Source organism: Mycteria americana, chromosome 6 (assembly GCF_035582795.1).
Source record: "Mycteria americana isolate JAX WOST 10 ecotype Jacksonville Zoo and Gardens chromosome 6, USCA_MyAme_1.0, whole genome shotgun sequence".
NCBI classification, from domain to species: domain Eukaryota; kingdom Metazoa; phylum Chordata; class Aves; order Ciconiiformes; family Ciconiidae; genus Mycteria; species Mycteria americana.
In genome coordinates, this window is record NC_134370.1 from 20,088,960 (window position 1) to 20,116,133 (window position 27,174).

A 27,174-nucleotide genomic window follows, 5' to 3' on the forward strand; every position below is an offset into this window, starting at 1 on the left:
AATACAATTTTTTACTTTTGAAAAGAAAGGAAAATTTAGGAAGAGCCTTTTGACTCTCTTCTCACTTCTTCCCCCCCAAATTAGATCAATGTTAAATAAAGAAAATTTGGAAATCTATGGGGGGGTGAAATGGCAGAAGTGGGTAGTGTGTCCCCTGACACAGTTACACATTTTCTTTTAGAAAATAATGAAATTATTTTTTATTTTCCTCAACCTTGCACATTGTTGAACAGTATAAAGAAAAATGGATTCTTCCTATGTGTGACTTGCCCAGATTTAGAGAGCTTTTGAAGTATTACAGATTATCTATCAAGAAGTGGGGTGAGAAGCACTTTTGAGGTCTGTATATAATTAATCCCATTGCACTCAGTAAGCAAACCACACTTATATACAGGAAACCAGGGATGATGAAACCCACAAAGTTGGAGTTCAGACATTTTGAAAAAGTTGGAAAATAGGAAGTCTTCCATTACAGCGTGTAACTTAATTCTAAATATTTTTTTGCCAAAACCTTTTCAGTTTGCAAATGCATCTAGTTTCTAGGAGGCTGGTGAAGGATGGAATGGACTGAAATCCATTTCCCTTCTTATATTTCCTACCTTTACATCATTGGTGAAGATATAAGAAAGGAAAATATACATGTACTGTCTTTCAAAAAGACAGTTAATAAGAGTGTTTTAGTCTATAATATATTTACTTGGATAATTGCAAAATATTGGCTAGGAAATATATGTTATCTAACATTCAGGCAGTGTTGCAAGATAAACATCAGCAACTACGTGTTGGGACCTTTTCTTCCAAATAGCATATCATTTGCAGTGGGAAACCAAAGGATACCAAACTGTTTTGTCAGGAAGCTAAGAACAAGGCAGTGACTGGTGACAAGTACTTCCGCAGTCACGCGTGGGGGGAAATGAAAGGCAAAGGGTGAGGACAGGTAAAAGAAATTTGCCAAGGTCTGAAAGGAAAGTGGAATATGGTTTCAGAAATTACACATAAGGTAACGCAAGTTGAATGGAAAAACATTGCACATCTCTTTCTGGCAATACGGTTGTTATGTATTTCTTAGAATGAGAGCAGAATGCATCCCTCCCATCTATGGGATGGATGTCTTAGATCAGTGGGCAAAAATGAAGAGGGAAGAATACAGAGCTGAGAGAAATAGAAATAAGGCAGGGCAAGAAAGGGAAGTAAAAATAGAATGAGTGAAATAAAAGAATGAAAAATGAGCTAAAATAACTAAGAAAAATATGAAGCTGTAAAGTTATGCAACATGAGAGGAAAAAAGTCCATGAAAGTACAGAGAAACTGAAAGAAATGTAAGAGAGGAGAACATAATCTTCTACTATGCAAATTACATTTCTTTAGAATGAACAGATACTTAATTTTGATTGACTTAATCCTACCCCGCTGCCAGGAAAGCCTACGCTTCTTGAGTTCCATCAAAAATAACCCCCTACAATGATTTTTGAGAAAGTAAATGTTCTGACTTGATTTTTCTCTATGTACAATAAAAGTATAGTACTGTATTCAATATGTACCCACTCTAACAGTGGGAACTGATGTCTTCCTTTTGTAAAAATTTAAGGAAATACATTTAATGGAGAGCAAGAAGGGAAATAATAGAAAGCGTTAACCTTGCTGAAAGCAAACCAAATATTTAATTCTCATTCTTCCAGGTTTCAAAATTAAAGTATTACTGTTTCCATAAAAAGAATAATGTTGAAATTGTGTGAAATGTGAAGCATAAGTGTCTAAAACAATAGATACCAAAACATACGTTTAAGACGTTTCACGTGACTGCATTCAACATCAACTGAGAAAGCAGAGCTTTAACCATTTCTAGCTAATGCAATTAAGATGTGGAAGCTGGCCACTGTGCTAAGACTTTTTATAAATTAAGTACTAATTTACTATGTAGAAAAAGATGCAACATTTAACTAGACAGAGCACAGAACTAGTCGAACAAAGTCTTTTTTTCTCCCCTGAGTAATGGTTTGATTTTATTAGGTCTGCTGTCTCACTCTAACATTGCACAATATTTAATGTTTAGGTTTTAAAGTGATCCAATTCATATTCCAAAAGCTGTCATATATGCAATGAAATCAGTAGCTTTGTTCACTTCTGGGAAGGAGAGAAGTATTTTACTGCCTCTGAAATATCCTCCTCTTCTCAGACAATAAACTGGCAGTTACCACAATGTGATTACGAGGCCAGTCTGGATTGCAGAAAGACAGGTATCACTACTGTCATACAATAATTAACAAGGTTACTTTTCACATTAGAACACCATAGTCGTGCACTGTAATGCTCATGTCTCAGCGCTTAAATCTTTTTATGTTTCTATCCCTTTACTTCCATCTCAATTACTTAGATATGCGATGGGAATAGTATTTCCCTGATCAGTTTGTATACCTTCTTCTATTTAAAAGCAGGTCTGCGGGGCAGAGTATCTCCTGCTTAGTGTAAACACAGTATCTTTGAAAAGAAGAGAACAATTTCTGTTAGGTGATTTGACATAGCTGTAACAGAAATAATAGTTTTGATCATTATTTCAACTTGTTACATTTACATTTAATTTACTGTTTCATGTATCAAAGTAGAGGAAAAAAAAATCTAGATTGATCACTATACTAGGGAGAATTTTTCTGAATGCTGGATAGCTTCTAGGAATAGCATTGTGCTCCTGTTCTTGTGAACTGTCTCTTAATGTTGCGCTGAATTAAACAGAAAAATTATGAAAGATCATAAGAGAATCACAGCCACCGAAGGAAGATCAGTAGATCAGCATCATTTTTCAGAATAAGTTATTATTGCAGGTGAATCATTAGACAGGATTCTATAGCTGTGGGATGGCAAAGAAACTAATACAAGGAGATACGTATTTGTCCTAGTTTCGGCTAGGATAGAGTTAGTTTTCTTGCTAGTAGCTGGTATAGTGCTGTGTTTTGGATTTTAGTATGAGAATAATACCGATAACACACTGATGTTTTGGCTGTTGCTAAGTGGTGTTTACAGTGGTCAGGGACTTTTCCGCTTCCCCTGCCCTGCCAGGGGCACAAGAAGCTGGGAGGGGGCACAGCCAGGACAGCTGACCCCAACTAGCCAAAGGGCTATTCCATACCGTATGGCGTCATGCTCAGTATAGAAACTGGGGGGAGCTGGCTGGGGGGCAGCGATCGCTGCTCAGGGACGGGCTGGGCATCGGCTGGCGGTGGTGAGCAGTTGCATCACTGTTTTTTTTTCCCCTGGGTTTTGTTCCTCTCTCGCTCTCTTGTTGTTTTCCTTCTCATTACAATTTTGTTGTTGTTGTTCCAATTATTAAACTGTTCTTATCCCAACCCACAAGTTTTCTCACTTTTGCTCTTCCGATTCTCTCCCCCATCCCACTGGCGGGGAGGGTGGGCGAGGGCTGGGTGGTGCTTAGTTGCCGACTGGGGCTAAACCACAACAGTATTGAAGCCGGAAAGCTGCTGTACTAGAAAAAGAGCACAAAAGCAAAGAAGTAAGCATTTTTGTGTCTTTCAAATAAAACAGTTTTATGGCTCTTTTAAAATACAAAGAAAGGAAGAACTGAAAGAACCTCAGGTTACGGGCAACTCCTAGTGAAATGGTAAGCGATAACAGAACAATATGTCAAGATTCCTGGTAGAAATAGCTATAATACTCATCTATATAATTTCTAGTACAGTGTTTCTAGTCCTATTCCATTGTAATCTAATCTGCTCCATAAAAGCAAAGTCAGACAGTGGAAGATGCTAAGCTGATTCTGGAATAATTGTCTGTTAGATCAGGTCAGTGAATTGTGAGAAACTAATGTGGACTAATTAAAGTGGAATTCTATCTGCCTATAAAGTACGTGGAGACCAGAGGCAAAGGAATTACATATGCGTGCTTCAAAAGTGGCATAAGTGATCCTGATGTCATGGTGCATTCAATTTATTATTGGGTTGGGCAGGAGTCTTCAAAACAGTTTTAATGCTTTTAGCTGTTAGGTTTTCTATTACTCTGTGACATTGCTCACAGTGAGAAGCAAGTCCTTTTCCTTTTTTTCTTTATCTTTTAGCCATATAATGGTGGTAATAAAGAAAGATTTTGGACACAGGATCCCAAATTGGACCATCCTATTACTGTTTTCTTTCTATTGTTGAAGTTGATGTAGCTGTTAAGTCGCACTTTGCTTTCTGGATATTTCAAAAGGTGTGAGGACTAGACCCATCTCAAAGTTTCCAATGTAGCTATGAACAATTCATCATTTTTACAGCTTAAATATTACAGCTATATTTAGCTTTCTCAGGAACAAACACAAAGAAAAGGAAATGAACTTTGTACTGAAAAAAAATCAGGTTCACACCACCAAAAAAAAAGAACGTCACGCCTGGTTAACCTGAAATGCTACCATGCCTGGTACTGCTGCTTTTTTAATTCCGGGAGGAAGAATTGGTATCTTTTTCTACATCTATAGAATTACTAATCAATTCGGCCACAAATGGAGAGTTATTCATGTGAAGGTGATGAGAAAGATCTTCCTGAAAAGTTCTTCTAGAGGATGATAAGTAGATGCCTATATGAACTCACTTCACAGTAGTGCAGATAAAGCAAACTACTTTTCACAATTTCCTAGATTAGAGAACGAAAGAAATATATTTACGAGAAAAGAAATTGTATTGGACCTTTCATATTTTTTAATATAGTAACATCTAGCGGGATACAGTGGCGGTCCAGTTTGATAATCACTGTGCAAGCAGTAACAAATGAGAGCCATCACAACAAGCAAATAGTTAAGACAAACATAAATGGGAAGAAGGAATACAAAGAGTCACAGAAAGATAAGATGATGTACCAGAAAGAGACGTCAGGGTTTGTGGATGCCTGCTCCCTTGGCCACATACCATTGTGCTTTCCATATACGTTACATCCTAACGCTTGCTGTAACATTTAATATATTGAGCACGCTGTAATAAGAAATGCCTGTGTGCTCTACAGTTCAAATGACAACGGAGACTTTTAGCCCTGTAGGGTAAAAACTATTCTGTGTGGTCGTTGTAACGCATCAGTATCAAAAAAGCCAGAATAAAAAACCCCACAAACCAACTGCTCTCGGGAGCAGTCCTATACAGTTATAATGGTTTTACATTAAATTGTCTATAACAATTGCCTGTCATTAAATTGCAACAATTTAGAGGTACTGGGAAAGAATACTGGATCACAGGGAGCCAGACTTTTATTAAGCAAAAGGAAAGGACGGACTTGCTCGTTTACCTTTTCCATTGTTGGTTTTTTGTGGGTGAATGTGGCAAAAGGCGATCATTCACAATAGCTGACGATGGCACCCCGCGAAGGAGAAGGCTCTTTACCCCCCCCCCCCCCCCCACGTTTGAACAGAGCTCCAGAAAGAGGATGGCAAGGGATAATTTTTCCTCCCTAGAGCTGGGCACCCTGCCTGCGCCTCACACCTGGATGGGACTGCGGCACAGGGGTCGGTTTCTGATCCTCCAACGGGGAAGCGGAGGCACTGAAGAAATCATAAGAAAGCAACGCAGAACGGGGCTGTGCTCATGTGTTTACACACATTCGTTTAAGACAAAATTCACTCTGTCCCTCACCACGTGTCTTCTGTTTGGTCTGTGTTGTCTGCTCTTATTTTGAGCTCTTTGTGCAAGGGGCTGTTTTCCAGATTTCAGTGATGTGGTAAAAAAAAAAGTTCCCACCATCTGGTTTTTTAACTGTATCCTCTAGACACTAATGCCAGGTTCTCCCTTCTCATTCTTCTCCACTCACCCAGCAGCCTTTCTTCTTGGAATGGCAGCAGGACCATGACTGCAGTATGTCTCATGTTTCTCGTAGAGTTGCCCGAGAGTCGTTTGCTGTAGCATCCTGCACTTTGGTGTTTCGCGTACAGCATCAGGCAATGCTGGATGAGAAATGCCATGACCAGAGGCTGTGTGTCTGCAATACTGTGCTTTTGGGGAGTAACCTGTAGTCCTCATGGTGCTGGGTGCAATATGGATAGATACCCTGTCTGGCAGAACCGTGTATTCAAGAAACTCGGAGGAGGAAGAATAGGAAACAGCATTGCCCTTATTTAACAAGTGAGAACTGAGGCACAGTTTCTTCCCCACCAAGATCAAAATGAACATCTGCGGCGTGTAAAAGAAACAAATCTCAGAGTAACAAGTCTGAGACACTTCCTTCTTGTGGGGGTAGCTGAGGTACGTGCAATGGGCTTCTTAGGGAATTCAACTTCATTCTTTCCCAGCAGTAAGGCCTCAAGGTGGTACATATTTTTGGAATGATACGTTAAGTTCAGCTGATGTACCTTTAGTCATTTTTTTTTTGAAAGTAGTAGTTAAAGATTAAGCATTACAAAGCATATTTTTGCAATGAATTTGAAACAATACTTTTGAAGTTAATGAATCTGTTAAGTCTTGGACGCTCTCTAGTGTATTAGACAACATAGTGATTTACATTATTTTGAAGTTGCAAGTAAGTTTTCAAGGGTGATGGATTTCATATATAGAGATAAAAAGATAAAGTTCCTTCATTTATGCCTGCTGACTTTTTTTCCCTATCATACTACATTTAGCAAAATGGATAAGGCAGAAAGGATGCTGGTGTATTTTTATGTTAATTAATGCATTTTAATTTCAAATAATATTTTTGAAGCTCCGATAGCTTCCAAAAAAGCAGTGCCAGGGCAAAACTAATGAATTTTAATTCTTTTCATTATACTTCTGCTTTCATGAATTCTTTTTGTTATATTTTGATGCATGAGAGTGCATCAGTAGGCATTCAGAGCATGCAGCCCACAGATCTGATTTTTACACAAATCCAGTTTAACTTTTTTAGCTACATAATAAAGCTCACCTCATAAGCGTGTTATTTTTAATGACCAATTGGGTAATAGCTAGAAAAATACATACTTCAGGAAGGTGGACCAACCTTTGAAAGATTTTTTTAAAACAACACATTGTAAGTGACAAGTAAGCTTTCTGCACAAAAGATGTGTTTAACTCTTTTGTAGCTAAGTCCTGCTATTCTCAGACAAATTTTAAGGGTCTGCCGCTCTTGTCCCAGAAGGGCTGCAGCTAGTCACTTACCCTTGCTGGAGTTACATTACTTAGAACAGAATTATGTATCCCTTAGGTAGTTAAACTCTGGAACTTCACCGCATTAACCCTACTCGTCTACATCTTGGAGCGCCTTGGAAAACTCTCAGCTCCTTGGGAGCGCAGTTTTGGCCGTGATGCTGTAGAACAGGAATCTCCATGGACTTCACAGTATGCCCATGGCCTCGGGAGCTGGTGCAGTGACTGTATTCTAATGCCGATGTTGAGGTCCACAAGAAGCAGCCTTTTTTAATAGCATGGTCCATGTATCACACTGCTCTAATCCCGGCCAATTTTAATAACTGTTCTTAGTTTACTGCCCCACCAGGCACAGCTTCACTGGCACAATACTGACCTGCTGTAATTTACTTGTGCACGCTGCCAAGAATAGGGCACAATAAACGAGTTCTGTCTTTTTTGTAACACTTGCCATACGAAATAATGTAAAATCAATGATGTTGTTGGGAGGGATTGTTGTTACTCATCAGAACAGATCTCGAAATGATGCTTCTTTATCCTTCCAAAACTGTAGCATACCTGAGTGCTTGTATAAAGCAGCAGCACTGGGCATAATTTACTGCATTGCAGTAAAATCAACAATGCAGCATTCCACAGAGCCAGGCAAATACTCATATTTGATTTGCTAGGTGAATAGAGAGAGAAAAAATGCTCAGAAAAAGATATTTTTAATCATGTTACTATATTTCTTGTTTGTAACCCTCCAAAACCTTCACTGTGTAACTAAACACTGGTACCTCTTGAAACCAAAATTTTGTTCTGAAACCTGATTTGAAGTAATTTCTTTTACAAGTACCAAAGTGAATCACACTGATTTTTCTCAAAATTCTTTCTTTTTGGGGGGAGGAAAAAAAGAATTTGAGAAGTTAATGGTAACTCATAAGTACCAGATGAGCAGAAACCAAATTTCAAAGTAAAAATGTTAGGTGTAAAATAAAGCATCCACTTCTATCTAAGAGAAACTTCCCATAGCTAGAGAGGAAATAAAGAAATTTTCTGTAGTTGAGAGTAAACACAAACTTAGGATATTGCTGTCCAGCTGTATAGGGTCGTAGTCATATTTTTTTTAATTAGAAAAAAATACATAGTTTAAGCTATCACAGCTTAGGAAATGTAGAAGTTGTCAACAGACTTCATTATTTTTTTTCTATGAAAACTTGACATATTATAAACATTTTTCTTCTCTGTTTACAATTTACCACCCTAAACTTAGCTTCTGGTAAAACTATGTTTTTTCCCCAGGTCTTCTTGAACTGACACTGTGATAAATTATTATTTTGTTCAGTAAAAATTTGAATGTTGAATAAATATGATTTCTTTCTAATTAAATGATGATAAAAAGAATTATTGTAATATTGAAATAACCTGCTCTTGGCGTAAGTTTGCAGTTTGTTGTTCTCGTCTGAAACATGAAGGTAGGAAAAACAACTCATCATCTCAGTTTAGTGGCAAGCATGAATGCATGCTTGTTTTAACTTAACCATGCACTCAGTACAGAAAGTGGTAGGCTTTGCGGAGTGAGTATTCATCTATACTCCAAGATTTCATAAGTTAACCAAATAAAATCTAGGTTTCAGAATTTCCTGAAAAGCCAAAAAATGAGTTATCTGCATGAAAATTGTACAAATTCATTAAAATTGCAGTCCATTATGGCCAATGGGAGATTTCCTTCTAGAATAAAGACCTTCTATACGGAATATCAGCACTGTAAATTTTCAAGTGAAAGACACATGAATTTACAAGTTTGAAATACATGGAAAGAGAGGATTGAAAAAACGTAAAATAGAAACCTTAGCTGAAGATGTTTTGGTTTAGGGCAGACTACATGAAATAACTTTAACCAGTGAACCACTGCACTATATAGTAACTGTACATTATCGTTCTAGGTACCTGGGAATAACGAGACCTCTTACGTATCCTGTAAGGCAGAACGGGAAGTGTATGGCCAAAATGATCCTGTGTGTATGGCTCTTATCTGCCTCTATCACTATACCCCCACTCTTCGGTTGGGCCCAAAATGTAAACGATGAAAAGGTTTGTTTGATCAGTCAAGACTTCGGCTACACCATTTACTCCACGGCAGTTGCATTTTATATTCCAATGTCAGTGATGCTTTTCATGTACTATCAGATTTACAAAGCTGCCAAGAGGAGTGCTGCTAAACACAAGTTTGCTGGTTTTCCCCGGCCAGAAGAAATGGAAGGGATTTCTATGAATGGAGTTGTAAAACTGCACAAGGAATCTGAAGAATGTACTAATTTTTCACGACTCCTAAAGCATGACAAGAAAAACATTTCCATCTTTAAAAGAGAACAGAAAGCTGCCACTACGCTTGGGATTATTGTTGGGGCTTTCACTGTCTGCTGGTTGCCCTTCTTCCTCCTCTCAACCGCCAGGCCCTTCATCTGCGGTACAGCATGCAGCTGTATCCCGCTGTGGGTTGAGAGAACATTTCTATGGTTGGGTTATGCAAACTCTCTCATTAACCCTTTTATATATGCCTTCTTCAATCGGGACCTGAGGACAACTTACCGCAACCTACTGCAATGCAGATACAGGAATATCAATCGGAAACTATCAGCTGCAGGGATGCACGAGGCTCTGAAGCTTGCAGAAAAGCCAGAATTTGTTCTGTAAGGTCACTCATCCTTTTACTATGATAATTTAATGTTTTATCACACTAGCTTTTCCCCCACAGATTTGAAAGAAGAGTTATGGGAAGAACCAGGCTTCCTGAGCACTGTTAATGCAATCACCAAGAAACTGGAAGGTAGCAAGGTTAAGTCCTGTACAGCTCACCAGTCCTAGCAGGCCTGGAGAAACAAGAAGACCATCTAAAAAAATTGAGTGTAAGAGGAATACCAGAAAGGGGGAGGGTAAAAGGTGGTGCAGGATGTCTGAGTTGCTAGTGAGGAAAGAGCAAAGTTGGCCTAACCCATTCGCTTGGCCCTTGGCCCCAAACAACTTTTAGTATGTCTGAATGTTGGATGCATCTTGTACCCTAGGGATTTTTGCTGTAATAAAGACCTGAGAGTGGTGAAAAGTTCAGTATAATTTATTTCTTTCCACTTTTTTATTATAAAAATGAACCATTTAAGATGAAGCTGGATCAAAGAACTTATATCGCTTAGAAATACTCTTTATTATAAAAAACCATATGTCCACTAAATGTTAATTTCCTGGATTGCCTGGAAATAAACTACTTTGTGAAACTGAATGTTGACTTTGCACAGTAACTATGGCACTGAAAGAATATGTTACAATTTCAATGTGAATATAAGAGTCTGAGTAAAGTCACACGGTCCAACATCTACTGCTGCATACAGTCATGCAGCATGATTAGTTGCAGTGCTACTATGCCAATTACACCAGGTAAAGGTCTTATCCTACATTGCTAACACAACGAATATGCGTGATTACGGTTTATTTCAGGAGCTGTCTGGTCTTTATCCATCTTTTCGTTCTTTAATTCTCTTGGCTTTATCAGTTGAGCCCTTCTCTAATCTAGATGAAGACTCTGTCTATGCTCAAGTCTTAGTTTCTGTTGATATATGGCTAGTCCTTGTTCCGCTTCAGCAGTTAACTTACTGTCTATTTGAAAGCTTTTCTAGCTTCTTGGGATTTCTTTCCTTTCTGAAGTCAGTAAGGAAAAAATAAACTGAGGACTTGATGACATTCAGAGACATCTGGACTTCATCCTTACAAACTGATTTTGGCCATCACTTCTGCTTAAAATTATTTAAAGCCTTGCCTTGTGTAAGAATCAAGATTATTTACTGTTTCTAGTTCTAGTTGTTTCCCTCCACCACTGCAGCTCATCCAAGTATGTGATTCTACTTTTCCTGGCTTTGGTAACAAAGCTCTTCCTTCAGTGGAGCAGGGTCAAATATTGTAACAATATTTTTCTTTATCACTTAGTAATGACATTTATGAAATTGAATGTTGACTTTGCACAGCAACTATGGCACTGAAAGAATATGTTACAATTTCATGATATTAATGATATTAATATATGATGAATTAACGATATTAATATATTAGTAGTAATGCATTAATATAAAATGCACTAATTATGTAATCTATTACTATAATAACATAAAATAATAATAAACTTATAAGAACTCATAAGAACAAGATGCTTTCTCTGGACTGAGTTTGCACTGCACACCATGTTCCAGATGAAGCACAGGGTACATCCGTGAACTAAGACTGTTTCAGAGCTTGATCTGCCTTTCAGACCTCGGGGCATTGCTGAGGAGACAACGTGTTTATTATCAAATTGCCTCAGTAGCAAATCCCACTTTAGGCTAACTTGTGTCCCCACTTTCTCAAGTATGAAGCCAAAATGACTTAATGAATTCAGTGATGTTAATTTGGACTAAGTAGTGAGAAGCTTGTGCCAGATCCCTTGTTCAAAGTGTACAGAGATCATTGCAAACGCTTGAGCTTCTAAGTGGCAGATGCACAAGATCTGGATCGATGTGCTGAGCTATGTGTACTGCAACAAGCTTAAGCCATTTTAGATGGATTTATACACTAGGATACATACAGTAGGACGTACATTTTGGCCTCATTTTTACAGAAGGATCATAGTCTTATTATAGTAAGAGATAGGCTATATCCCAGCTTCAAAAAAGTTTTCTAAAGAAGTTTCAAATTGATTTGAAACTGTCCAATTTCTTTTAAATATTCCAAAAGTATGTGCAGAAGGACACAAAGAGATTTTGGCCCAGAATATGCACAAGCTCTGTAGTATGGAGTAGAGCTCATGTTAATTCAAGCATATTTTCCATGTTTGACATGAAATTAATGATATTTCTGTCTTTGTTACCTGCCACAGTAGCATTTTTTGAGTTCCTAGCATAAGTGAGGAGTTTTCACAAGCCTTCTGTAAATTTTTTTCCCCTATGTGAGGATATATAGGAGACTATACAAATAAATGTATCTGTGAAAATTCCAAGTGGGATTATAAAACTCTGAAGCTGATTTCAGAATTCTGGGCAGAAGTTTCAGCCATTTTTATTCTGCAGGAAAGTCTGAGAAGTTGTGTTTCCTCCAAACAAGAATTTATGTATTTTTTAAATTAAATATAGAAGTGTCTTATGAGTCAGGAATTGACATTTGCCCACCTGTCACTAAAGGCAATTGCTTTCCTCAGGGAAAGCATCCTGTCGGACTCCACCTCTCCTCTACCATCTGCTTCAGGTAATGAAAGCCCAGGAAAGCACAAGAGTTGTTATGAGCTGTGTGTCAATCCTTGAAGTTTTTAGAGATAAACAGCTACCTTTCATCTCTGGATATGTTTGGAAAGGAAAGAAAAAGAAAAGAAAAAAACAAGTTTCTTCATACAGCCAAAACAAAACACAGCTATGTGGCAAATGGAAGCTGTTGTTGGATGGAGCTGTATTTCAGGGAAAAAGTAAAGAAATTGAGAAGATTAGAAGAATGTCCCATTAGCCAAACACATGGGTAACAATGGTGTCGAGAAGAGGAGAAAGCTTTCAGACAGAATTCTAACTGAAAGAGGCTTAGATAAGAAGCATAAGGAAATTATTGCTTGGGTTTGACAACAGGACTTTTTACTTTTTTAAAAGATAAATAAATAGAACTGTATCAAAATACCTAACTGCAGCAGCATTTTTTTTTTAAATTAGATAATTCGCTACTCATCTGACAAAGAGGTAACATATCAATGGGTGAATGAGAAGTCTACCTCATCACGTGTGCAGCCTTGTATGTGCTAGTACCAAACCCTAAAAGAGGTTGCACCCTTGGTCTGTGTGTCCTTTCCCATGTTTCTAGGAGAAAGTGAGGGCGGCAAATCAGATAGATGGGGTTGTGAAAAAAATGGTAATATAAAACTCCCAGAACAAGCCAGAGCATAAGGAGGCCAGCGTAACTGAATGAAGACAGAGAAAGAGAAAGGCGAGATATGGGAAGGAAGACATGGAAGCAGTTTTAAGTTTCAGACTTGTGATTGGATAGTTACTTTTAGGAAAACATGCAAAAACGTAGAGGCAACAAGGGTACATATCCAAGATTTTGAGGATAAAGACACAAACCTTCCTAAAATATGCTTGTACAATCCCAGTGAAAAGACTGTTGCTACCTCATTGCTTAAAGGGGAGCTGGGCTCTGCAGGTCAGCACTGCTCTGGATTTAGCAAAACTCTATTTAAAAAACATTTTTTTTAATAGCAGCATGAAGTGAATCTTGACTTTAGATAAGGTCTGTTGAGATGTAAAAGCAATGAAATCTATCCAATCTTTCTTTTTAAGAAACAGTGGGTGTTGTCTAAATCCACAAACTGTAGTCACAGGAGGTCGTGGACGACGGTGACAGCTAACTCTGTAACTCCACTCCGGGGAAGGTGGGAGGGTTTCAGCTATCTCATCCTTAAGTCATAGTCCCAGATGTGAGAAGTCCCATGTTTACTACAGAGTGTGAAAGACCTGAAATATTGGACAATCTCAGGTTTTCTATGAAGGTAGCTGTCACTTTGTGTAACGTTCGAGTGTTTGATGGGAAAGGTTGGAGTGGGTCCTTAGGTGCGCAGGGCAGCGCAATCTGGAAAGCAAGAAAGCCTGGAAAAAGCTGTCCTAGTGGTTTGCCCATTAACTACAGTGCAGAACTGGCCTTACCCCAGCTAGATTTTTGGTCTGAGGAAACTCAATGGAGCATTTGTTATTAGCTACAGTACCCACATGCAGCATTTCCCATTAGAAAGCTTAGTCTTATTGCTGTACGCCCTAGACCATCTTTCTACCAGCTGCTAGTTCTGAAGCTGGTTTCTAGCCACTATTTGATTTCTGGATGGTGATGGTAGCAGGAAAATGGGACCAAATTTTGCTTCCATTTACTAGACTGACAAGTTTTTTGAACAGTTGTGCTTAGTTCATGCACATGCTGTACTTGTGTTTCTCACGAATAACTTGTGTTTCTCAAAAGGGCTAAACAGGATCTCATGAGGCCGTTCAGCCCTTTTGCTTCCTCTGTATCTCTCCAGTGGGAATTTACCTCTCCTTATTCAAGGAGGGAAGGAGTCACCACAATGCATTTTTAGGTTAGGGCTTGCTGGTTGGCGTTTCTAGGGAAACGTAGCTGGCTATACTGGCTCAGGGGATGATCACTCAGCTATACCATGCCTAAACACTGGGAAAAACACGGTGATACTGGGAAATGCTCAGGCAGCGATTTCAGAGTGATTGCCATAGTCTGTGCTAGGAGCTGAGGAAATGAGGAAGCAGCTGTGCAGCTGCGGACAGCATCTAGACTGCCGCTTCATCCAGCACAAGCAGCCACTCAGTCAGTCTTCAGCTCCAGCCTGAGATCTTCAGTTGCTGCCAGAATTACCTAGACATCAACACAGGGCGATGCCAGTCACACCTTCTTTACTTTATATGTCTCTTTGTTTGCCTCTAAAGTGTATGTAAAGATCTTTGAGAGCAGCCGTTGAGTGAGTCAGTTCCCTAAAAGGAGTTTTAGTCCCAGCTGTGCCAGAGGTCCTTCCCTGAGCCCACCTTTCAGTATCACGAACACATTTTATCCAAGATAAACATCGGCTATGGCCAAAGTAAAAGCCAAAGGGAAAGCTCTGAAAGGGGCATAAAAAAAGTAACCCTTACACAGCTCATTATATGGTATTAGCAATACCCTAGCTAGGATTTATCCATAAAGGGAACACTAGCTCTCAATGGATCCCAGGTGAGGGGGTCCTGGATGAGCCTCCTTTACTTGAAACAGTCTTTCCATAGCATGCCTTGTACCAGTAATATAGCAGCCAGTGTACGGGTTGTACTGTACCAGGAAGTCCCTTGCATCCTTCTAGTCTCATCCTGCTCAGATGCACCATATTTATGTCATTTTTCCTCAGTAAGCAGCTTACAGTAAGGGCTTTAGATGAATAGACTTAGAGTGAACATTCTCCTCAGTGTAAGCAATGCCCTTGGAGCAGAATTTGAGATAATGGTTTTGTGAAGAGTTTGGTTTGGCTGGTTTTGCAGCCCTCCCTGCCCACCCTGCACCCTCCCATCTCTGGTTTTTTCTGTTAATTACCCAGTGTCAAATCAGTAACTGTTGCTCAGAGGTTCTCAAGTGTCCCATATGACCATATTTCTTCCTTGCCGTTCCTGCTGACAACTGCCTTTGTAAATGTACCGCTAGCCTACTGTAAACCACCCTCCCATTTTGCAGTAGCAGTTAAACTGCAGTAGAACCAGGCGGTAACAACATACAGCATTCCCCATGGTATTTTTCCTTCTCGTTCAAATAAAACTCAAGGTTTTGTCGCAGTATCAATACATCGTGAAAACTCTACTCCCCTTGCTCACTTGGTACTGCTTTTTTGAGGGAGACCGTCTGTGGCAGAAGCCTCATTCCTAACATTTTCTCCCAGCTCCTGCAGTCTACCAGCCTGTAGGTTTAATACTGTAGCACATTATTGACCCTTACCAATCTCCTCTGTTTAGCAAGAGACTTACTGGGTAATAACAGAAACAGCAGAGTAGTAAAACACGTGAATTTATGATAATATCTCATTATTATGTGTCTGTTGGTTCACACTTCGGTTTCATGAAAAGCAAAGCAATGCTTTTCGTGCTCTGTTCAGATGATTTACTAGCTAGCACCACCTGCAGAAAGATACGTCAAACAGTGGGAAGTAAATCGACTACAATGAGACATAGAGGAGGGAATTACTTATCAAATTCATACTATAAATAATGCAGACAGAGTCCATTCACTCCCTCCCCCCTGCTTTTTGGCAGGAAAATGAATTTCCAGGCAACCCCTGCTCTAAACACTGGGGTCAGCACAGCATCATTGGAAGAACATTATTGAGGTAAGTTTTGGGATCACTGACCAAGATGCTGTACGTACAGGACTGGAAGGTGTTTTGAAGCAATGACATTTGCTCTGTTGCTTTCTTCTAGCTATCAACTTAGCTTTCCATATTATTTTTGTTATCTTTCAGGAAAAACTATTCAAAATATAATATTCTCAGAAAACATGCAAGATCAGTGTATTATCAAATCCTGTTCACAGTTTGCTTAAGAATCAATTCTTGTCTTTTAAAACAATGTTTCTCAGGAAGATGTGGGGAGAGAGAAGGGAGAAGATTCAGAGACATGGGGCATAGTCTTAATGTGCAAAATTATTAATATCCTGGAATAGAAGATACTCACCCCTTATTTCAAAGGGTGAGGAGGTAGGAATGGTGAGGACTGGATTTTTTTTTTTTTTTTAAGAGGAGGGCTCAAGCAGATTAAAAAAAAAGAAATAGTCTAAGAAACATTGCATTAGAAGACCAATCTTTGCAACGTGCAAGAAATACAAACTTATATCCATCTTTACTGATTTTAAGCTCTTAAATAGTTATTGCCACTAAAGAGTGGGTTCAGCATGAATTTGGAGCGAATTAATACTGTTTTCTATACCCGCTTTCTAAACATTTTGCCAAATAGGCCTGTCATTTCCCACACTCTATTCTGGCACCCCTTTTAGCTGCCCGGCTGCATGCCAAACCCCTTCTCATGTAGCAATATTTCCAATAGGGCAAAATGGCTTTTACTCACTGAAAACTGAAAGATGCTTATGATTCCCAGATTAAGTTTTCTCTGCTGCAAGCAAAAAAACCCCACGGAGATATTGTGTTTTCTTAAAGATATTCATACACAGTTACTGTTGGGGATAATATTTTGATGATTTGTAACTTTGTGACTTTACTGATTGAAATTACTATTTCTGCCATTTGTGATCTTTCACATAGAACTAGTCAGGTCACTTCAGCAAAAAAATGCATAGATGTATCAAAGTTTCCAGAAGAGACCAATGCATTTCATAAACCAACATACTAGACCGAATAAATATTTTGCTTTTAGTTTTCTATCTACTCAGTCAAAACCAACAATATTTCATTAATTCAGTCGTTGTGTGGGCTTTGCTAGTTCCAGAAAATTGTGTTTACAGTGTACTTATTTTTACTTGCTGTAAGAGAAGAGAAAGAAAACCACTGTAGTATACTTCTTCAGCCCTTCTGGAGAATCTATGTTTTAAAGCATGGAAAAATATATCAGAATGCATCTGCATAAACTCTCTAATGTCTCAGAAAACTTTGCATCTTTGGCTAATCTAGCCAGGATTTCTGCAGGTCTCTGATAAATCAGCAGAGATTCATCAGTCAAATCTACTATCCTGAAGATGGTTGCAAGGAAAAGATAAAATTACACAAATTAAATGAACATTTACTTCGCAACAACAGTTGCAAAAGCAAAACAACCCCACCCAATAGATAAAAACAACGATGATATTTTAGTAATCTCAACACTTTAAACAGCACAATGACAATATATTACAGCTGCTTCATAGAAACCAGTATCTTCATGGTATGTGCTTCCAAACTAAGAGCTGCTTACCCAAAATTTTAGAGACTGTTTTCCTTGCATATTTAATTAATGGAGATTTTCACTAAGGAATGTTGAAACAAGTTGCTGTAGTTTTGCAGTCTAGTAAAATAATTGACCTTAGCATGTGTTTACTGTAAGGAGGATGTACACACTCTGTATGCTGATATACTATCAAGGACCTATTCAAGGTATCTATTGCTTCTCCAGGCTAACGCATTAAAGAAGCCCAAATTTTATCCTGATAGAGAAGAAATAACAGAAATAATTAAAAAGTAACATGGGGACCAAACAAGCACAGAGAACTTGAAGCCTTTTGGGTATTTGATTGCGAGCATGCAGAGAGCCTATCTGTTCCTTACAGAATACTTATAGTTTTTCTTAGCTTCTATACAGTAAGTATTTTTGACAAATCCATAAATTATATTTCTCTCTTCAAACAAGGCAGTAAATAGAGCAAGTACTGTGAAAATCATGCTAAGGACGTTTAACTTGCAATTATAAAAAAAAATAATCCAATGTTCAATTGGACAGATAAAGTTAATGCTGTAAAATAACCTTTTTTAAAAAAATTAGTCTTCTCTTTCCAAAATAATCCTGTCAGCGCAGAAAACAACAAAGATCATCAGCACCAAAATGGTTTTTAATTACAAAGATTTATAAAAGCAAACTTTTAGCCATAATAATGAAATAACCTATCATCTTTTGTCCATATATTTTCTTTAAAGTTGTTCCTTCAGTGAATGCAATACATGAACAGAAAAAACCATTTCTTAGGGCAAATTATATAAAGTCCAGAATTTTATTCTGGCTTTAAAAAACACCTACATTTACCTAAAACATAACATTTAAAAAAATCCTTGCTTTCCTTTATATCTAGTTTTGAACTTGGATATAATTACCTGGTCAGTTCTCAAAAGTTCCTACCTACCTGTCTTCCTTTAATTTGGATCCATTTTTGCCAAGATGTGTTTTCATTGAATAAAATATTTGAACTGATTGAGAGTGCAGGTTTGTCTGTAAAAATGCCTGCTCCTGATACATTTACTGATGGGAATAATTCAATGATTTCAATAGGGAGGCTATAACGAGACAAAGGAGTACCTTGCTGCATGCTACCGCCAGGCAGAACTAGGGCTGGGATGCCCTGAAACCTGTTTTATAATCTCACAGATGTTTCTGTTACAACATTTCAGCCTGGTTACTGTAGGGGATTGGTTCTTCCCTTCACAAAACTTGAGAAGAGAGGCAGGAATTTGCCCTAGTTATAATTAAGGTGACGGTGTTTTAGGCAGGATAAAATACAATGTCATTGCAGCTAAGATGTATATTCCACGCAAAGCTCTTGCAGTAATTATTTGTCTATAGACGATTTTATGGAACTGAGGGAGAAGTCTTCGTTATTGCTCTGGCTCCTTTCTCCCTCTCTCGCACACGCGAGGTCCCCGTGAGCAGTGACCCACGTGTGGGCTTGCACTGCCACCAGAGCCTGGGAGGCTGGGTCAGGCGTGGGGCTCTCAGTAAGACCAGCTACATTTGCTGAAGGCCTTTTGGGCTTCTGCCACTGAAATGTGTAAAGCAGACTGGGAACTCAGTTCTCACAGCAACCCAAAATGCGATGAGAACAAAGGACTTGAAAACCACCAGAATGCTCCGAGAACTCTCTCATTAGCCGTGATCTAATTACCTCTTAAGAAATGTTTCCAGTTATGTCAGTTCTATCTGGATCAGGACTTTTAGTTGCTCCAGGACATTCCTCATCTAATTCATCCACTTTTTTAAAAACAGGAGAAGTTGTGATTTCTCCAGGGAAAAAGAGTCATGACCAAATGTGCATCAAAGCAGCCAGAAAAAGCCAAGTGAGAACTGGAAGAAGAAAAATGAAGAGTTGTCTTCTGAAGAACTGGACAGATTTATGAAATGTACTACTTCTTCTTTTGATGGGAATGTGTTAAAAATGCTCAATACAGTATAATAAATACATTTCTATTGGAGTAGTCACATCTTGTTTGTGATGGAGAAAAGTGCTGCTATATACAAATGAAAATAGTTTTCTGCCTGAGAAAGCCACATCATTTCAGCAATAAGAGTTTGGCACATGGGGTGTGGAAAAAAAAAATGCAAGTAAAACTCAAAGATAAAGCACTGTACAGATTTCCACCACATTAAACAACGTAGAAGAGCATTCATTTATATCTACCATGTTTGTGGATCATAACATCAGTATTAATATTCAGGGACCGTCAGGGATACCGAATGTATTTTGTCGTACTACAAAAAGAGGTTTTCAAGCAAATGGTAGCTCTGTGGGTGCTTCCAGGGCTTGTGTTAAAGAGATGCTCTGCACCTGGAATGGGATCGAGAAAGGCAACAATAAAAGACCGATTTTTGTAAAACCATTCTGTTGTACTAAGTAAATGTCTGTTTACTCGTTAACATATACATGGTTTGTTCTCCCTAACCTTTTAAAAAAGCTGCCTTCAATTATGCTCTGACACAAGTCAAGGGTCGGAATTAGAACACACACATATTACAACACAGTTAATTCACAAATATGATTGCTTTGCTTTAATGTAATTTTTGTGATCTGCCAATTTATAAAAAACAGTTTTCTCTCATTTTAACTCAAATAACTATAAAAGGCTGCGGAATTTCCATAGCACTTTGCTTTTTGTCTTACTGGCTAGCCAGACTAGACTGAGATTGACAACATTTGTTATTTCTTTAAATGTGTTTAAGAAGTGTTACTTCTGCCAGTGTTTGATTATAATTAAAATAAACCCTTTTGACTTGACAAAAATTAAATAGGAAAGTGTTAATGACCATTTGTCCCAGGGAAAATTGATTCAAGGTATCATTCCTTAAGTATGCCTTTGAACAATTTTTTTGGTTTTGAGCTTCTCATATTGATTTCCCCTCAGAGTTTCTAAACTATGCGTGGTTATACAATCCACTGTGCAGTGGGATATACCATTCCTAAAGGCTATCTTCTTTAAAGGTACATCTTGATGAGCACTTGCCTTATTTCCATAGCCGTATGATTTGTGATAACTTAGTCTCCTACTTCCAGTTTAACCAAAATGCTGCTGGTTAATCATTCACTGAATACACATGCCATTACAGCCTTGATTTCCTTTGTTTAAATTAATATACAAGTTCACAATAGTTATCTAAATAAGGGGCCAGGCATACCAGCACAGGGCAATTCATTACTTATCAGCAAGAGGTAAATATGGAATGCAAATCAATCCATGTTAAGCCTATGTAAAACAAAGGACAGAGAGCCTAATCCATCTTCTGCTCACTATCCTGACACCCTAAGCTACCTCCTGTAGTTACACAAGAGAGCACCGGAGTAGCATATTTTCATTGTACTAGGTCAGCAAGACTCTTTTCGGTACTTCGCTGATAAAACTCATGGCTGTGAACTCTGCATTGAAACAAAATGAGTCTTATAATTTGCTTTATTTCCCAAAGGGAATGACACAGCAATGCTTTTTACGTGGTTAGTCTCAAGCATTTAACAGGAAATGGGACAGTTATTGTCAATGGCCGATGGACCAGTTCTGATGAAATTACATGAGAATACATTCAGAGAAACTCAGCTGAAGTCAAAATTACACTGGCAAATAATATTACAACTGGACCTAATGAGAAAGGGAGATGATAGATCCATAAATATAACAGTAAAAAAAAGTCTGTTTCTTCTTTTAAAAAACCCAAACCTTAAAATAAAGTGCAGTGGTAATACTCTGAAACTCTGTTTTTAAGCTTTATGGTCTCACTTGCATGTCCATTTCACAAAGGCAATGAAACAAATTTACTTAGATGAATTAGGCAGTCACTTTCTTTGTCATGATGTTGTGTCAAAACCTTAACTTCAAGTGAAATGGAAAAATTATGCATCATATAAATAATTTAAATGATTAAAAGAAAATCCAAATAAGCAAACCCTACCAGTGACACCTTTCTGTGAAAATTCATGGTTTTTCTTAATGTGGTTATTTTACACTTAAGTGAAAATTTGTATTTTAGGAGAAATATAATGGAGGGCAAAAGAGTCAGAACTTTTAGCTGTTAGGAATCTACAATTCTAGATAGATATATGTATACATCTATGTAACACGCACATCCATCCCTTGTATTTTAGAATGGTACTGCCTCATGAAAAGAAGGCAATATATTATTACCTAATAAACATTTGTTTCTTTTAATAGCTAGTAAATTCCCAGAATCTTGCAGAAATTATGAGAATATTTTAGAGTAAGTTGTGGCATCGTGGACCTATAAAGTTGCAGTTCTGCCTGATTTTTTCATCCAGTAGTTTTCAGACACGTAAACAACACAAAGAACATTGGGAACTACACAATACTGATACTTTGTCATACAAGATAAAGCTCATTTTTTTCCTGCTGTAACTGTCAGGTCCATCACCTCTCTCAAACCAACGCACAAACCCACGCAGTAATTAGAAGAGTCACTCAAGGTTAAGTACGTATTCAAGAGTAGCAAATAATGCATGCAATATTTTAGAGGATTAGCGAAAAAGTAGGGCTGATCAAAAGAAGTCAAGGGATTAGATGGCCTACTGGGATAACGAGTTGAGCTTTCAGTAGTTTCTGTAGCCAGCAGTACAAAAGCAGCACACGGACGTGCCTCACAGTGAGACATCAAGTCCCCAGGCTGTAGATAGAAGCCTGGCAGAGTGAATAGCGCCAGGAACAAGGCTCAGACTCACAGTTCTGCATCTATAGAAGATGCCTTTCTAGCTCTGTCACCAAACCTGTTCTGGGATGTGATAGTGAACAGTTTGCATTTTCACAGGGCTGACTTATGGTAGGTATCACTGCATTTGTCAATTTTAATAAATAAAATGAATTTCCCAAAAGTTTTGCAAAACCCTTGATCTTTCACTGTGCACCCCAGCCTGTCCTGTTCTCCACATGTATTCTTGGGGTCAAGAGACAGCTGAGATACTTGGTGGACCAGCCTACTACACCCTTATTGTATCTCTCCTGTCCTTCTCTCATCATCTGTTTTTTGTCCAGATTGATCTGTTTACAAACTTTAAGCTTTTTCCTAGCTGCCCCCTTGATTCTAGTGTAAAGTTCTTGCTAAATTAGCTAGTTTTAGTCATATGACAAAGTGATTAATTTGCTTCCACCCTGAGCAAAAAATAAACACAATGATAAAAGAAGAAAGTTTTTCTTGTTATTGCAAGAAGCACTGTTGAAAAAGTTACATGAAAGTGCGAAAAAACATGTCTATGTATAATATAAAAATGGTCAGATGTTCTTGATAATTTTAATAGATAAAAGTGAATTTTATATATTATTTCAGTCAGCTGGGACTTAATATGCAAAAGTCACCAGAGGATTGAGCTGGAACTCTATGTATTTTAAGTCATATATTTTTCCTTGATGAGATCTAGTAAAACATAAAGACGGTTCACATAAAAGACTATTTCCCACGAATAGCTTACCAAGACATACAAATACAAGGAAATTAAGCTCTTCAAGTTGTAAGTGGCCTGCACTGAAAATGTTGAGTGTCTTTGGTTGTAATATGAGTCTTATTTGTAAAAAAAAGAATTGCTGCCACTTGCATTGCAAATGATTCAAATTTTTACAGCAGACTAATTTAATAGAAAAGGAAATAGGGTTCTTCTGTATTAGGTACTGAGTTATATTATGCTTTTAAAATGTATAAGCCCAGAGGGATATTAAAATGTTAATTTGGATAGTATTTAAAAAGTAATTACTTTTATACAATAAAATAAAAAGTCTACTGAATACTAATCCCTGTGTCATGTGCTTTCTTTGAACTAATGCTACAGAAAATAGAGAATCCATTCGTTTAAGTGATTTTAATTTAGATTCAGGGAAGACATTCTCATCTACAAAAAAGTCTGGTTTTTTTCAGCTTGACTGATTTAAAATCCTTGCTGTATCAAAATTAACATTAAAGAAAGGTACCTACACTTGTTGGATAGCACTGAACTGAAAGAATGAGAGATGGGAAATTTTAACAACTCTCCTGATGAAAGGGTGGTTTGGTTTGTTCAGCACAAGCACTGCTGCAAAGAACACTGGCTCAAGCCCTGCTGAGCAGGTCGAGACTGATCGCTCCTAAGGAAAAGGTGATTTCATCTATTCAAGCCTTTTAAGGGAAGGGCAAATGCTCAAAAATTTTAGTTGCCTTTCAGTCCAGAGGAGATTGCTCAGACCAGAAAAAATATTTTGTCCAATTTCTTGAATAACGTAATCGAAATATAGATTTGGATTTGCTTCTAGTTCTATTTAAGTAAGTCGTATAGCATATTGTCTAGGAAATCCTCTGACATTAGTCTTGTTTATTAAAAATGGATGACCTAACATTTCTTTTAAAAAAATCCAAAGACCTTGGCTAGTGTAGTCAAAATTATTTTCATTTATAAACAAATAATTTTAAATGTTTATCTCTTACTTGCATTCACACCCATTTTATTTGTTTCCTTGCAGGGGTGCATATATGAATACTATATAATTTTGTTCTTTTCCTTCAAACATTTTTTTCCCATAATTTGCAGACCATTTTCAGAGTTTTTACTGACAGTGATAGTTCAAAGGCCACAGGCTAGGAACACTGATCTACAGCCTCTCAACCCAAACATGCTTTAGATAAACCAGACCTTTAGGGTACATACTTGACATCTATATTATGCCTCCGATGACCTATTCAATGTACAGAGGGCATCCATCTTGGCACATCCAATGAAAACAATAGTCAGACATTTTATAATATGTTTTGTTTATGCAAGTGTTTTCTTCGTTTTTGCTCTGTTGTATCAATGCTTATTTCTTTAGCCAACATCTCCTATAGTTGACTACCTATCTGAATTCTTCTGTTAAAAATACTATGTATCTAAGTTGGGTACTTACTCAAATAAGCAGAGATGATTTCCAGCTGAATCAAAATAAACCAATAAATGGACTGCCACATATGATAATTTGATTACTTTTTTCAGCATATCATAAAAGACAGAGTATTTTGAAACTGCTCTCAAAAAATCAGTTTTATGTGTAACCATTTGAGTTGTCCTGAGCAAACCGCATCCCTTACAGTTTCAATTACCAGATTCAGAAAAGTTGAAAGACACAAACAGCAACACAAACCATGATGAGAAATCACATCGGGGAAAAGCCGGTGAAAGAAGTATTTGAGACAGTAAACATATATACGCAGTTCTCCAGAACAAACGGAAACCAAACAAGCAGGTTGTATCTGCATTCTCAGTCCAGGGTTACCTCCCAGTGCCTGAATCCAGATGTACATCCAGGTGTGTACCACAAGACTTGAGTGCATGGCTGGCTCCACGGGGAGGGGAGCAGGGCATGTGGGGCACTGACAGAGACGGGGCATATGCCAACACGCCTCCTGCTCTGGTCAGCTCTGGAGCACGCCACAGGGCACATCTCCCCCCAAAGCACAAATTGCCGAGGAACAAGAGCTCAGTGAGGCCTACGGACCCCCACCCAAAGTCAGGTCATCAAACTTTTTCCCAGGGCACACCAGGTCACAATTAACCCTCTCTTCTTGGAGAAGTGTCCCCTGTGAAAGGTCTCATCCAGCTCCCTCTGAGGAGGTAGTTGGTGGAGCAGAGCCGAAAAGCCTCACCTTTCCAGTTCCCATCTTTCTGAGTCTAGCTGTCATTTCACTGAGTGGAAAGGAATCTTTGTGCTATCCCAGTTCTTAATTTATTCTTGCCAAGCTGGACATCTATTGACCATTACTTAATTTTTAGCAAGAATATGAAGTCCTTCTTAAATGATTTCTGATGAAGTCACAGCCAGGGCAGATGAACTCTGTAAGCTTCTTTCACATGGTGAAACTTAGGTTGATCTATGCTTAAAATGAGAAATGCCAAGAACCTCTCTGCTCTCCTAGGCCATTTACATATACCCACTCTATATTCATTAGTTTGACATTTACCGCTCTTATTCTGTCAGCAGAATGTTGATTTGATTTTCACTCTGGCTATTACAATATCACAGGTATAATAGCACTATGAATGGTGCAGTAGATTTACAGACTGAATAAAATATGGTTTCTGAGGAGTAATTGCTGGTAGGAAACTAAATTTTAATAACAACTTACAACTGGATAGGAATTAGCTAAATACAATTATTTGATTCATTATCATGATTTATAGATGAATCATTGGAGAAAAATGCCCAACTACAAGCCTATCTCTCATCTAAAATGTTACAAAGATTAAGACATGGAAAGTGATCAGTTTCTTGAAAAGGGTATCAAGGCAAGAAGAAAGCAAAGAGAAAAACAGTAGAAAAGCTGCTGCCTGTTTCAAACCACTAAGACCTCCCGCACTGGAAAATCTTGCTTTCAAATTTGAGTGTATAACAAAGGGAAACCAAGCTCTAGTTTTGCCACACGTATAACCAACAAACAGTAATTTTTGAACAGAAATACAGTATATCTAATAAAAACTTATCCTAAAGGAAAAGTTTTGTGGGATTGAATGAAATATTTCTAGAATTGTGATCCAAAAAAACCCCGCCTAGCTGCCGCTGCAGCATGGATGTCTCTAAACAGCCACTTCTCTGTTTGACTGTAAGCTCCTGCAAGGCACAGAGGTCTGCTCCTGAGCCAGAGGACTGCAGGGCCAGAGCCAGCCCATACGAACAGGAGATCGCCTGCCCAACTTGCCAACCCAACGAGCACAGACTGAGAACATGGACTGTGCACCCACCAGAACCAGAGCTCTACATGTCACGGATCCGGTCACCTCCTTTTAGAGATGGTTGTGACAGTGGTAGTGTCTATGTTTCCCATGAAATGGTCAGAGCACTTACTCAGCACATGGTAAATCTGGCATCAAGGCTCGCATCAAATCCACAACCTCCTTACTCCCAGAGTGCTCAGCCAGCAGGCTATTCAGAGTGACAGAAGCACTGTCTGTCCCTTCTGGTGAAGACCCTTTGCAGAAAGCAATTCAACGTTAATTGGACCAAAATGGAACTGAAGGAGTAACATGACTCCATAGCCTAGTACTTAAAATGTTAATTCACATTTAAGGAGTTTTAATCCAGTGGATATATCATAAAAGTACAGTCAAAGTTGTGGATAAAATTCTGGGAGCAGAAACGGGGACTCAAGTTTACTGTTTCCCAGATGAGCTTCAGCACCCCATCCTACAGAATCAAGCCTCTAAAGAGATTCTCTTTGGCCCACAGATCTCAAATGTTTTTCCCCATAAAAGACCATTACTTCAATAGCAGAAAGGGAAACCATTCCACCAAGTCAGACGACCTTGGTAATTCGATGCGCTATTGAGAGACAGCTGAGGATCTGCTCTCTTAGGGTAAGGATCACTGTCTGTAGCGAGTGTTATAAACACTAACCTTTTTCTATAAAATACCCACAATATAATTGCCCTTTCAACAAAAATAGAGCGCTCCACTGAGATCTCTGAAAGAAAAGAGTATAGATGTCCATGTCTAGGAATGAACCCAAAAAATAGTAGGCATATCCCAGTTCCAGAAAGTGGTTTCAGGTATAACACAGGGTATTATACTGGCTAGTTGAAGGAAGCTTTATTGCTCTCAGATCCCACCCTGAGGCTCCCAGCCCCTTCTCAGACACTGCAG

At 38.3% G+C, this 27,174-nt stretch overlaps 1 protein-coding gene across 2 annotated transcripts in view; it reads left to right on the forward strand.

The window, feature by feature from the left end:
- The window catches only part of HTR7 (5-hydroxytryptamine receptor 7), a 37,997-nt gene extending 17,775 nt beyond the window's left edge, over nucleotides 1-20,222 (forward strand). Inside the window, exons 2-3 of one of the 2 annotated variants that reach the window (XM_075504863.1) lie at nucleotides 9,014-9,760; nucleotides 19,316-20,222. In XM_075504863.1, coding sequence (XP_075360978.1) covers nucleotides 9,014-9,760; nucleotides 19,316-19,352 — 784 coding nt within the window. In that variant the 3' untranslated portion in view covers nucleotides 19,353-20,222. Of the gene's footprint in view, nucleotides 1-9,013; nucleotides 11,090-19,315 lie in introns of those variants that run through there. The other variant, XM_075504864.1, reaches the window with a different exon arrangement.
- Nucleotides 20,223-27,174: the final 6,952 nt, after the last annotated feature.